Source organism: Phodopus roborovskii, unplaced genomic scaffold (genome assembly GCF_943737965.1).
Source record: "Phodopus roborovskii unplaced genomic scaffold, PHOROB, whole genome shotgun sequence".
Lineage (NCBI taxonomy): Eukaryota > Metazoa > Chordata > Mammalia > Rodentia > Cricetidae > Phodopus > Phodopus roborovskii.
In genome coordinates, this window is record NW_026126516.1 from 10,549,273 (window position 1) to 10,562,902 (window position 13,630).

At 49.2% G+C, this 13,630-nt stretch overlaps 1 protein-coding gene across 1 annotated transcript in view; it reads left to right on the forward strand.

Annotated features, from left to right (window-relative positions):
• The window catches only part of Dync1h1 (dynein cytoplasmic 1 heavy chain 1), a 61,013-nt gene that overhangs the window by 17,987 nt on the left and 29,396 nt on the right, over positions 1 to 13,630 (forward strand). Inside the window, exons 11-29 of the mRNA XM_051196621.1 lie at positions 1,558 to 1,704; positions 4,218 to 4,358; positions 5,060 to 5,236; positions 5,338 to 5,448; positions 5,532 to 5,651; positions 6,340 to 6,579; positions 7,255 to 7,410; positions 7,572 to 7,685; positions 8,069 to 8,179; positions 8,261 to 8,470; positions 8,608 to 8,754; positions 8,928 to 9,094; positions 9,173 to 9,346; positions 9,748 to 9,913; positions 10,003 to 10,191; positions 10,375 to 10,569; positions 11,195 to 11,477; positions 11,938 to 12,038; positions 13,089 to 13,248. Of these exons, the coding sequence (XP_051052578.1) occupies positions 1,558 to 1,704; positions 4,218 to 4,358; positions 5,060 to 5,236; positions 5,338 to 5,448; positions 5,532 to 5,651; positions 6,340 to 6,579; positions 7,255 to 7,410; positions 7,572 to 7,685; positions 8,069 to 8,179; positions 8,261 to 8,470; positions 8,608 to 8,754; positions 8,928 to 9,094; positions 9,173 to 9,346; positions 9,748 to 9,913; positions 10,003 to 10,191; positions 10,375 to 10,569; positions 11,195 to 11,477; positions 11,938 to 12,038; positions 13,089 to 13,248 (3,109 nt within the window). The remainder of the gene's footprint in view (positions 1 to 1,557; positions 1,705 to 4,217; positions 4,359 to 5,059; positions 5,237 to 5,337; positions 5,449 to 5,531; positions 5,652 to 6,339; positions 6,580 to 7,254; positions 7,411 to 7,571; positions 7,686 to 8,068; positions 8,180 to 8,260; positions 8,471 to 8,607; positions 8,755 to 8,927; positions 9,095 to 9,172; positions 9,347 to 9,747; positions 9,914 to 10,002; positions 10,192 to 10,374; positions 10,570 to 11,194; positions 11,478 to 11,937; positions 12,039 to 13,088; positions 13,249 to 13,630) is intronic.

Genomic DNA, 13,630 nt, shown 5'->3' on the forward strand with positions numbered 1-13,630 from the left:
AAGTGTTTGTAATGTCTTGTGATGGGACGGGTTTCTCACACCTGCCTTTTCTCCAGAAAGCTTGTGAGAAAAATAAAAGGTCACACTAAAGGTCAGTGTGCATAGCATCTGACCAGAACTCTCCTGGAGTGTCAGGGTCATGGGAAACAGACAGTGCCACAGGTTGGAAAGGGTTGAGGAAGGACAACTGAATTCAGGTGCAGGGGGAGGCAGGCCACAGCAGTGTCAGCAAAGCTGCTGACGGGGTTTGTACTTGCTTTGCAAACCTCCTATCGGATTAAAGTCATTTCAGACAGAAAACCATGAAAAACTTAGTCTGTCTTAGGAAACATACATGGGGGGAGGGGGGGACTTATGCCCAGTATCTATGTAGTCAACTAATTCTATAACTCTAACAAGTCACCTGAGCCCAAGCCAGCAGCAGAGCAGACCCACGCTGGGCAGCGGGCCACAAACTGCACGGTGTTAGCAGGAGCTGCGTGCTCCCAAAGGGGGTCTGCCAGGTAATGATGTGTAAGCCCTGCACTGGTTTCCTGTTTACATTCTTGGTGTTTATTCACCTATAAATGTGGCTCACAGCACGGAAACCCAAAAGGACTGCATCAGTAGTCTTGATCAGAGAGAAGCCATTGGTACTTTCTTTTTCTCTCTTTTCTGTGTGTGTGTGTGGGGGGGGGGTTCAGAGACAGGGTTTCTCTGTGTAGGCTCTGGCTGTCCTGGAACTCACTCTGTAGACCAGGATGGCCTTGAACTCACAAATATCTACCTGCCTTTGCCTCTTAAGTATTGGCATTAAAGACATGCACTACCTCATCCCTTCTTTCTTCTTTAATGCTTAAATTTTTTTAACTTTTTAGTATTGTAGTTATTTGTTCATAAATCATACTTTTGGTAGTTTTTTAAAATTATGCTTATTTACTGGCGTAAGGAGCATGTGTTACGAGGGCATGCTTGTGGAAGTCAGAGGTCACCTAGGAGGTGGGATCAGTTCTCTTCTCCTTCCTTGTGAGTCCTAGGAGTCAAACTCAATTGCCAGGGCTTAGGAACAGTCATCTTTACCAGCTGAGCTAATTCATCAGCCCATGAGCGTGCTTGTTAAGATATTGTGACCCAGTGAAAAGGTTTGTCTTTAAGTTAAATTCATTACTCAGTGGAGATAAAGTTGGCATTCTGGACTAGCCTAAGCACCGACTTGTGGTAGCATAGACGACAGTGGAGATCAGATCAGCCCCTGATGGTTGGCAGCAGTGACTGCCGACCTCAGGGCTTCAGGCCTGGAGGTCATTTTATTGAGCAAGTGCATTTCCACGAGTGCCTGTTGTGGGTCCAGCACAAGTACCGGCACCTGGAGCAGAAGGAGGGGGCGGTGCCTGCCCCAGCCTCGTGATCTTAGAGGAACAAATGTGGAATGGCTCCGGAGCACATCTGACAAAAGTGACAGACTTTGTGGTTCTAACTGAAGATGTCATGATTTAGACAAAGGACGTCGTTAAGAATCGAAACCGTTTTATTGAAATAGATTGCTGAGTAAAATCAAAACTTTATTTCTTTTTACAGAACATTGTTCATGAACTAAGAATAACAAATCAGGTAATCTATTTGAATCCACCCATTGAAGAGTGCAGGTACAAGCTATACCAGGAGATGTTCGCCTGGAAGATGATTGTGCTTTCCCTGCCCAGGATCCAGAGCCAGAGGTACCAGGTGAGCATCCGGGCACTCCAAGCATGTGCCCTCACACCAGGCCTCACTTGCGACTCTGACGCCACTTCAGGATGTGTCATTACACAAGCGCCGTCCGCATCACATCTTTTCATGCTGGAGACCCTCGGGTCCCATGTTTTAAGGGAAAGCTTGGCATTTACAGTCTCCTCATCTCTTCAAAGTTCCCTCCATGAGCTTCTTTGGTTTTTTCAAACAGGGTCTCTGTGTAGCCCTGGCTGAGTTGGAACTCACTATGTAGACCATACTGGCCTCGAACTCCAGATTCTTCTGCCTGTGAGCACTGGTATTAAAGTCTTTTGTCACTCTGCCTGGCCCATGAATTTCTTTGATGATCTCAGTCATCAGTTTTTTCCCTACCCCATTGTTGTTTTGTTTGGCTTTGGATATAGGGTCTCACTGTATAGTCCCAGCCTCAGCCTCCGGAATACTAAAATGGCCACACCCAGCTCCTACTTTTAGAGAAATTTTCAGGCACATGCAGAAATGGGAATCATGAGCTCCTGCCTGCCTGCAGCCTTATTATCATCTGTAGCTATTCTCACTGCATTTGGAGAGCCCCACTGACAAGTTTAAAGCAAACCTTGTTACAGTCTTCCTGGTATGCGTCTAGGGCCAAAAGAACACCCAAAAGACCATTTAGTCCATAATTCCAGCCAATGTCACTTTCAGGTAGGATCAGTGGTTTCCAAGTTAAAAGATTACACAGCTCTGCCATGGATACTGTTGTACAGTTTAGTAATTCTACTAGAAATATACCCTTTAAAGTTAAAATAGATGAGTGCACTTATTTCTTATTTTTAAATTGTTATTTTTATTTTATGTGCATTGTTTTTTTTTTTTTTGTACCTGTCCATGTATCTATGTGAGAGTGTCAGAAACCCTGGAACTGGAGTAACGGACAGTCTTGGGCTGTCTGGAATTGAGCCTGGAGCCTGGGTTCTCTGGAAGAGTAGCCGGTGCTCAGTACCATTGGGCCATCTCTCCAGCCCCAAAGCACACCTACCCCCCCATGACTTTGAGCATAAATGTCACTCTTGTAGGGTTTGTTTGTTGTTGTTAGTTACATTTATCTATTTGGGGTGTGTTTGTGCATACACATACTTTTTCATATATCACAGTGAGAAAGTAAAGGGCAGACAACAACTTGCAAGTCAGGTATCTCCTTCCTCTATGGGGTTCACTCTGGCAGTAAAGGCAAGGCATCAGGCTTGGCAGGAAGTGCCTACTGAGCCATCTCCCTGTGTGCCCTGTGTGTTTCGTCCGGCTAATCAAAACCAAGCTGGGAGTTTTGGTCTCTGCCCGGGCATCCGCAGCATGCCACCTGTGGGACCCTCCTTGTCCCATTGTCTTGTTTCTCCCCACACTGGACACCAGTACTCAGACACCAGTGCGCCCTTCAACGAGCTCTGCTCTGACACAGCCATCCCCACACTCACACATGCAAGCGGACCTTACCCAGAGCCAGGCGGGTCTCCGGTGCGGCCCTCCATCCTGTTCTGTCCGTGGCCATGGCACACCCCTTCCCTGCTTCATCCTTCTTCCCACCCGGTCCAGAGGCCATGTCAGCTGTGGCATCTGCCATTGCTTCTGCCCACAGCCCTGTTCCCACTCTCCTTCTGTTCTCCCTGCCTCTGCCGCCTAGGTCCGCCTTTGTGTACGGTGCCTTTGGCCCTCTTTGGCCCCTCTCACAGCCTGCCATCTCTTGCAGGGAAGATGCAGTCCTGGTGCTTGCTGGGCCCATGGTCACCTTTCGCCCTCTGCTTTCCCCTCGTGGCCCTGCTCGGGCCTCACCGCACTCTTGCTGGCCTCAAGTGGACAGACTCACTCTGGTCACTCTGGTCACTGTGCTCTCTGATAGCACATATTCCTTATTCCTGCTCTAACCCCTTTCACCTGTCACCTCTGATGAAGCCTTCCCTGGTTTTCTGTTGAAGATGCAACCAGGGACAGGCATGTAGCTCAGTGGTAGAGTGCTTACCTAACATGCTCGCGGCCCCTCAGTTCAATCCCCTGTACTACAAAAAATAACATAATGACCATTCCCTGTCCTAGCCCTGGACTCCCTGCCCTTTCCTACTTTTTCTGCAGACTTCCTTCTCATATGACAGTCTGTATAGGGGTGTTCTTTGTCTCTCTCCTCCTATAAATAAAATGAGGCTTCATATGAGCGGGAGTCTCTGCATATTATACATAGATTGAGGCCTAACATGTAGGAGATGCTCACGACGTTCAGATGAACCAAGGGCTCCTTGCATTATTTTACCTTGTGCCTGTAGTGACTCCATGTTTCCAGTTTGTGGTTACTCCATAGCGTCCCCTTTATTGGTTTAACCAGTTAAATATAATCGGGTGGCTGGGGAAAGTAGGTATTTCACTTAATGCCTTTTGATGGTGGCTTATTTTTTTGAGTCATTTGTTTTAAATAAAAGGCGACTGAGATAAGTGTTATAATACACACTGTTTAACATGCGTGTCCGCCTCTCCTTGGTCAGGTGGGAGTGCATTATGAATTAACTGAGGAAGAGAAGTTCTATCGGAATGCGTTGACACGCATGCCCGACGGCCCTGTTGCTCTGGAAGAGTCATACTCTGCAGTCATGGGCATTGTGACTGAAGTTGAGCAGTATGTTAAGGTAAGACACACTTTCTTCAATCCAAATGGATACTCTATCCTACACATGCAAGAGTCTGAGAAGGGCTGGGGTGTAGCTCAGGCCCTGGGTTCAATCCCAGCACCACCAGGGGAGAGGGAGAGAGAACACGGGGAAGCTAATAGGTCTTACTAAGTTGTATGGCACAATGGTGACATGTGCTTTATTTATTTATTTTCTATCTTTTATATGCTTATTTGAGGGGGGTTATTCCTTATTCTAGCCCTGGCTGGCCTGGAGTTACTTGCTTTATAGATCAAGCTGATCTAGACCCTGGAATTCTTTTGTCTCCTGGGAGCTGGGATTACACACGTGTCCACTCACATGACTTGAGTCTTACATGTAGCTTGGGTTGTTCTGGAACTAACTATGTAGACAGATTTGCCTTGAACTCACAGAGATCCACCCATGTCTGCTTCCCAGTGCTAGAATTAAAGGTGTGCACCACCACACCCGATGCATGCTTATTTAAAGTGTAGAGTGACTAGTAGGTTAAATCTTGTGGGGTCTTAACTGTGGTTTTCAAGTAAAGTGTATTTTCTTCTTTTGCCATATAAATTCTGAGACTTGGAAATGAGGTTCTCTAATGGTGTGAGACCATGAATGGACTGTGGACACATGGTTACTGGTATAGTAGTCTACAGAACAGTGAACTAGAGTTGAGCTGTGTTCCTTATTTGCAGGTGTGGCTTCAGTACCAGTGTTTATGGGACATGCAGGCAGAAAACATCTATAACAGGCTCGGGGAAGATCTCAACAAGTGGCAAGCTCTCCTGGTCCAGATAAGGAAAGCCAGAGGGACCTTTGACAATGCAGAAACCAAGAAAGAGTTTGGACCGGTGGTGATAGATTACGGCAAGGTGAGCTCGGCTTGTTCTCGAAAGGTGTCAGGAGACTAGGAGAGCTCTGTGCTGGAGAACTGACAAGGGCTGACAAAGGTTGTGGTGTGCGCTTCCCGCAGGTCCAGTCCAAGGTGAACTTGAAGTATGACTCCTGGCACAAGGAGGTGCTCAGCAAATTTGGGCAGATGCTGGGGTCCAACATGACAGAATTCCATTCCCAGATCTCAAAGGTAAGGAGGGGATAGTGCCCAGGGAACTGGAGCCTGCAGTTTTAGCCCGGCGCCGTGGTAAACTACAACCCTCTGTCCAACAGTCTCGCCAAGAGCTGGAGCAGCACTCTGTGGACACAGCCAGTACCTCGGATGCTGTGACCTTCATCACCTACGTGCAGTCTCTCAAGCGGAAGATCAAACAGTTTGAGAAGCAAGTTGAAGTGAGTTCTCACGTTTGACCGTAATCAGCTGTTAATATCTTAGGTTGTGAGGGACTCAGTTCTTACAGTGTGGCCAGGAGCTGCCATGACCAGTGGACGTGCTTGTTAGAACGCACTGTGCAAACCCTGGAGTGCCGGCACACCCGCGCGCGGTGCAGCCGTGGGAGCCTTAGGCAGGATTGGTCCTCAGAGGCAGATCTTGTCTCAGATAGAGCTCGTGGACGCAGAGACATGACTGAGTGGGTGAGGGCGCCTGCCTGCTGCCGCGCCTGGCAGTCTGACTTCCCCCAGAGCCAGGTGCTTAAAGGAGAAGCCACCTCTACAAGTTGTCCTCTGCCTCCTGCGTGCGCACGCGCGCACACACACAACGTGTGGAGAAAAGGCAGTGCGGGCATTAGCACGGTGGGGTCTAGGAGTTTGCACTTTAATACAAAGTCTGGGTGACTGTCGTGTGCATTGGGGTTTGAGAGTCACGGTCTGTTGGTCTGTTAGAGTCTGTTTTCAGTGCTCAGGAGGTGAGTGCTCTGTTACAGTTTAGGATGAGGGTGAGGCACAGCTGTGGAGGCAGACGCCTTGGTCTGTGTGTTCTAGAGTCATGGAGGTCCTTTTCTCTTGTTGGGACTTTGGCAGTAGTTTCTCCTGTTGTTATAGGGAAAACAAAAAACAAATTATCTTTTAACTCCCAAAGCTCTACCGCAATGGTCAGCGTCTGCTGGAAAAACAAAGGTTCCAGTTCCCACCTTCGTGGCTTTACATTGACAACATTGAGGGTGAGTGGGGAGCCTTCAATGACATCATGCGCCGGAAGGACTCTGCCATTCAGCAGCAGGTGGCAAATCTACAAATGAAGATCGTGCAGGAGGACCGCGCTGTGGAAAGCCGCACCACCGATCTGTTGGCAGACTGGGAGAAGACCAAACCCGTCACGGTGAGCCAGTCATGTAGGCTGAGGCAGAAGGATCTCCTGAGTATGTGAGTTTAGGGCAGCATGGCAAGGTAAAGCAATAAAGTGAGATGCTGGAAATGTCACTAATAGCGATCTTACTAGTGTGTGGATGCCCTGAGTATTTGTAGATAGCAAATGTGAAAGCCGTTGTAGTCGTGTATTTACCCGGAGTGGTAGTCATTTAAGTCAGGAGGTGGTTTTACTTCTATTTGTTTACTTAGTGTCTGTGGGTGTTTTGCCTGCATGTCTGTCTGTACTGTGTGTATAGAGTGCCTCTAGGGGCCAGAAGAGGTGTCAGAGCCCTTGGAACTGTAGTCAGAGACAGTTGTGAGCTGTCATTTGGGTGCTAGGACTGGAACCCAGGACCTTTGGAAGAGAGCAGTCAGTCTCAACCACTGAGCTATCCCTCCAGCCCCCCAGGGGGTGTTTTTAAATGATTAGAATAGTTTTGCTGTTTTTAAACTGTCCTTGGGCAGATTCAAAATTTAGAATTTGATTTCCCTAAACAGCTCAAGCTTCACAAGGCAGCTGCTAGCTGTGTATATTGTGGAGAGAAGTGTTCTCTGTCTGTCACTATTGGCCTGACACTGTCTTTAAGCCCAGTGCCCCCCTCTTCCCGGGACATCACGGCCACTCTTTGTGTTCTGGCTATTTCAGGGCAATCTGCGCCCCGAGGAGGCGCTTCAGGCCCTGACCATATACGAAGGGAAGTTTGGCCGGCTGAAGGATGATAGAGAGAAATGTGCAAAGGCCAAGGAGGCTCTGGAACTGACAGACACGGGGCTCCTCAGTGGCAGCGAAGAGCGCGTGCAGGTAAGGAGCCGTGAGTTGGAGTAGGGGCCGCTCCGCCACACCCTGCCAGTGCCCGGCTCACCTCAGGGCCCTGCCGGATGCTGACTTGGTTTCTCTTCTTGTTGCTAACCTGTGAGCTGCTCTATCCCCCAGTTTAACTCCCTTGCTTTTCTCAATCCCAGGTGGCCTTGGAGGAGTTACAGGACCTCAAAGGTGTTTGGTCAGAACTTTCTAAGGTCTGGGAACAAATTGATCAAATGAAGGAGCAACCATGGGTCTCAGTTCAGCCTCGTAAGGTAACTTGTTTAGGTGGATGTCTGTGAGTCAGTCTGCCTGTCTATTAGCGGTCCCAGGAAGAACTTTGCAGGTTCACAGTCTGTCACCTGTGTCCTTAGTTATTTGTGTGGTTCATCCAGCCTGATGTAAACCTTGTTTTAGAGCCATTCAAGAGGTTGTAGCTCAGTAGATAGGGTGCTCACCCAGAATGCACAAACCCTTAGGTTCAGTGTCCAGAACTGCAGCTGGTGGAGGCAGGTGGGCCTTTTGTAGTTGTAGGCTAGCCTTGGATACGTGAGATCATGTATCAGAAGGAAATTAAAAAGCAAAACAAAACACAGTGTTGGCGGCGGCAGTGTATCTCTGTGTGAGGGAGACTCCATTATTTTCCATCTCCTGACAGCTTCGACAAAACTTAGATGGCCTCTTGAACCAGCTGAAGAACTTTCCTGCACGGCTTCGGCAGTATGCCTCCTATGAGTTTGTTCAGAGGCTGCTGAAAGGGTACATGAAGGTAGGTGGCTACCACAGGTGGGTGGGTACTGGGTATCTTTTCAAAAGACTCCGGTTCACGTACTGTTTGCACCCTAACCAGATAAACATGTTGGTAATTGAACTGAAATCGGAAGCACTCAAAGACCGCCACTGGAAGCAGCTGATGAAGAGGCTCCACGTGAATTGGGTGGTCTCTGAGCTGACCCTGGGCCAGATCTGGGATGTTGACCTCCAGAAGAATGAAGCTGTTGTCAAGGATGTGCTGCTGGTGGCACAAGGGGAGATGGCTTTGGAAGAGTTTTTGAAGCAGGCAAGTGGTGGGAATGGGTACGTTGTACGGAACTGGCTGTGTAAAGTGAAGCGTGGTCATGTACTTACCTTGTCCCCAATGTTTGGTGCCCTGCAAATGCTGAATGCTGACTTGTGCCTCTTCCTGGCTCCACCCAGATACGGGAAGTGTGGAACACATATGAACTGGACTTGGTCAACTATCAAAACAAATGCCGCCTGATCCGAGGCTGGGATGACCTCTTCAACAAGGTCAAGGAGCACATCAACAGCGTGTCCGCCATGAAGCTCTCTCCATACTATAAGGTGCGCTCCCTGCCGGGACGCTCTTTTGCACTCTGGGATTGTACTTCTTGTCTGTTTATGTAAAATGTGGGTCTGACAACCTGGTGGGATCCTAATTTGCAATTCTGTGAGCTTTGGCAGCCCCTCAGGGAAAAGGGTAGTGGTTGAGCTTTGCCCTCCTGTGTACCCACCAGGTTTTTGAAGAAGATGCCCTGAGCTGGGAAGACAAGCTGAACCGGATCATGGCTCTCTTCGACGTGTGGATTGACGTGCAGAGACGCTGGGTTTACTTGGAGGGCATCTTCACAGGCAGCGCAGACATCAAACATCTGCTGCCCGTGGAAACCCAGCGCTTCCAGAGGTACAGCTCTAGCAGGTCCAGGCGCTGGTGGGCTGGGGAGTCCTCTGCTAAGGCTGACCAGCTCTCCTTCTTCTCTAGTATCAGCACAGAGTTTTTGGCCCTGATGAAAAAGGTATCCAAGTCTCCACTTGTGATGGATGTTCTGAACATACAGGGAGTGCAGAGGTCTTTGGAGCGGCTGGCAGACCTTCTGGGAAAGATCCAGAAAGCGCTGGGAGAGTACCTAGAACGAGAGCGATCCTCTTTCCCCAGGTGAGCCTGAGGCAGCCAAGCTCGGCTGTGCTGTGCTCCCTTCTGGTGTTGCTCAGTTTTGATGTCCTAGTTTGATGGCGAAGCCATGACTGAGCCATCCGCCTGCAGCACTGGTTTCTAATGCTCCCCAAACTCCCAGGTTTCTGTCACTAAGCTCATTTTCCTGCTAAGCCACTTGCTCGCTCCAGGGTCTAGCTCTGCTGTCTCCTGAGTGGCTTCTCCTTTCCAAGGAGCCAGAAAGACTGTCGTGAATGACATTGAATTCTTCCATGTCTTACTGTAAATGTGTCTCTCACCAAGCCCTGGCAGGTGTTTGCATGAGCCGCCTCCCCTGTACTTGGCCATTTGCTCAGTCACCCTCTGTATGCCAGGCAGTAGCAGCTGGGTTGTTTTGATTTCAGGTTCTACTTTGTGGGTGATGAGGATTTGCTTGAAATCATTGGAAACAGTAAGAACGTAGCTAAGCTGCAGAAGCACTTCAAGAAAATGTTCGCCGGTGTTTCCAGCATCATCTTAAATGAGGACAACTCTGTGGTCCTTGGCATTTCGTCTCGAGAAGGAGAGGAGGTAGGCACAGTGCGTCTGTGGCTTAGAAACGTCCATCACACGTCACACACTTGCACTTCTTAACTTTTGAAATGCTTTTTTATCTTCAGGTTATGTTTAAAACTCCAGTGTCCATCACTGAACACCCCAAAATCAATGAGTGGCTCACTCTGGTGGAAAAGGAGATGAGAGTCACCCTGGCTAAGCTTCTGGCAGAGTCTGTTACAGAAGTAGAGATTTTTGGAAAAGCAACTTCAATTGACCCAAATACCTACATTACTTGGATTGATAAATACCAGGTAATCTTTAGTAGAGGCAGGCAGGCTGAAGACGGAAGCTGTGACTGCCGTGAGCGTGGCCCCTTGGAAAGCAGGCAGTGACACCTGTAGTCTAGCTCTTTGGGAGGTGAGGCAGAAAAGCTACCTCAGGCAGCATAGTGTCACCCTATCTCCAAGAGAGTGGCCCTGTCTTGTTTCTTTCAGGCCCAATTAGTGGTATTGTCAGCCCAAATAGCCTGGTCTGAAAATGTGGAGAACGCGCTAAGCAGCGTTGGGGGAGGTGGCGATGTGTCCCCCTTGCAGTCCGTGCTGAGCAATGTGGAAGTCACCCTCAACGTATTAGCAGACTCTGTCCTCATGGAGCAGCCCCCTCTCCGAAGACGGAAGCTGGAGCACTTGGTGAGTCTCATGCCTGAGCCCCTCCTTACCTCGCAGCTCAAGAAGTAAAAGAAAAAGAGGCTTAAAATGGGCCTTTTGTGTCAAAGGAAAAGCAAGCTGGGAGTTGTGGTCTACACCTGTCACCTTAGCATTGGGGAGAGAGAGGCTGGAGCATCAAAAATCGTAAGCCAGCATGGCTTACACGAGACTTTTGCCTGTGACGGTGCGCTAGGGTGGTCTTTGGTGCTCTGGTCCTCTTTAAAGATGATATACCATGGTGAAGTCTAGGTTGATGAAATGCTTGCTGCACAAGCATGAGAAAGTGACCAGCGTTTGTTTGAGGGTGTACACTGTCCCTGCAATCTTCTCCCCGAGGGGAGGCTGACTGCAGCAGCGTGGGCACAAAGCGGGCAGCCCGTGGGTTAGGGCGACACAGCTGCTGTCTCATTCAGCCGCCCCGGCCGTTGCTTACAGTAGGTTTTGGCCTTTGTGTTTTCTGTAGCCCTGAGTCTGTGGTACTGTTGTGTGGATAACATTTCCACTGTCCCGGTGGGTGAAGTTCTGTTTGGGTTTGGAGTATTTGCTGCTAGTCACTGCAACCAGAACACACGTTACTTTAGCTTGTGACAAATGTTTACTTCCTCAGATCACTGAGTTGGTTCACCAAAGAGATGTTACCAGGTCCTTGATCAAAAGCAAGATTGACAATGCCAAATCTTTTGAATGGCTCAGCCAGATGAGATTTTACTTCGACCCTAAGCAAACCGACGTGCTACAGCAGCTGTCCATTCAGATGGCGAATGCCAAGTTTAACTACGGCTTTGAGTACCTGGGTGTTCAAGACAAGCTGGTTCAGACGCCTCTCACTGACCGCTGCTATTTGACAATGACACAAGCTCTGGAGGCCAGGCTTGGGGGCTCTCCATTTGGTAAGTTATTTATTCACAGCCCAGCAGGTGGAGGCATGCCAGGTGTGCTTTTCTTTTACAGACTAAACTCATGGTTTGGGTGCGTTTCTCTTTTCTTTCTTTTTTCTTTTCTTTTCTTTCTTTCTTTCTTTTTTTTTTTTTCTTTTTGTTTGTTTGTTTGTTTGTTTGTTTTTTGAGACAGGGTTTCTCTATAGCGTTGAAGCCTGTCCTAGAACTCACTCAGTAGACCAGGCTGGCCTCGAACTCACAGAGCTCTGCCTGCCTCTGCCTCCTAAATGCTGGGATTAAAGGCATGTGCCACCACCACCTGGCCTGGTTTCTACATTCTAAAATACTGTAATTTCTTTGTATTTATTACATCTGAATTCCGGAATAAATTTATGGCTGTCTTCAAGCTCAGGGTTTACTACCAAATAGGTAATGGGCTTGAGTACTAGATTGCTTTTCTTTCAAATAACAGGACCTGCTGGGACCGGGAAGACAGAGTCTGTCAAAGCCCTTGGCCACCAGCTGGGGCGCTTCGTCCTGGTCTTCAACTGTGATGAGACCTTTGATTTCCAGGTAAGACTTTTTTTTTTCACAGCACCTAAATACCATTAAACTCCCCTCTGACAGCCTCAATAATGCATGCCTTACCTGGTGCTGTTCTGAATTATACAGAGCACAACACACATTGAAGTCTACTTTACCTTCATAGTCTCAGAGTTAGCCATTATTGTTTGTCTAAAGTGGCCGTTGCCTGTCTGTCTGTGTATTATGTATCTGAGACTGGGTTTCTTTGTGTTGTCCAGTCTGGCCTGGAACTCATAACCCTGTCTCAGCTGGGCTAGCAGCCATGCACTGTGTACCCTGTAGCAGTAACTATCCTCCCGTCCCAAAGCAAGGGTCAAACCCAGAAGGCGAGTGAGTGTTACACGCTGTGCTACACCGCCACGCAGGAGGGGACACTGTGAGCTCACGCTTAGTGTCTGTGCCTGAAAACGGTGACTGCTGTGGCAAAGGCTTTCCACGCTAAGGTGGTAGGGTGGGTAAGACAGCAGTTTTGCCAGAGGGAGTTACTGACACAGGATGGAAAATGCACTTCTCGGTACATCCTTGTGACAGTGATGCTGTTTATGTGAACGATGAATGGCTCGCTGAATGTCCACACCGGGAGGTAGACGGTGTCGTCCTTTTGGAGGGAGTCAGGGAAGGTCTCAGAAAGGTGTGACGAGTCAGCTGCAGTCACTTACCACAGGCTGCACGCCTCAGACTACAGAGATGTCTCCCCATGGTCCTGGGTGCCAGACGTCACAGTGGCTTTGATAGAGCTGGCTTCCAGTGCGGCCTCTCTTCCTTGTGCATAGATGCCCCTTCCCCACTGTCTGAGCATGTGCCCTTTGCTCTGTGTGCAGAGGGGAAGGGAGGGGTGGCGAGAAGGATGGATTCCGTATCTTACTCTTACAAGAACTCCGGTCCTCTGACTAGTTCTCCCTTAATTTTACGTCCTGAAGGGTCCATGTCCAAGTACAGTAACTAGGCAGGGGTTAGGACATCGAAGGGTGGCCTTGGGAAGGGAAGCACATCAGTCCATAAGAAATGGCCTAGGCATCTTTGGCTCCTTCATTCTAGGCAATGGGACGCATCTTTGTGGGCCTTTGCCAAGTGGGTGCCTGGGGCTGCTTCGATGAGTTTAACCGCCTGGAGGAGCGGATGCTGTCGGCCGTATCCCAGCAGGTGCAGTGCATACAAGAGGCACTGCGGGAGCACTCCAGCCCCAACCACGACAAGAGTAAGACTTCTCTGTGGCTGTGCTTTCTTTTGGTCCTTCTCATGGAGGAGCTGGAGGGAAATCTGACGGGAGCATTTGCTTTGACAGCTTTCTCCCATAGACAAGCAGTGGAGCGAGTTATGGTTGGAGATGGGTTCGAGGGGCTGGGTGACCTGGGACCGATCGGTTTTGTTTTCTGGTCCTGGAGCAGCGCATCCATTCTCACCCACACGCGTACCTACACCCACAGTGGCCTTCAGTGGCCCTTCCTTCCAGCATCACTGGGAAGCTGGCCCCCGTTGGCCCTCAGTGCCCCGCCCTCTGGTTTGTGGGGTGAGTCCCCCGTCAGCAGAGGAAGAGGAAGAGCTGTCCGGAAGTCTCCAGGGGTGGCTTTGTTTCTTGT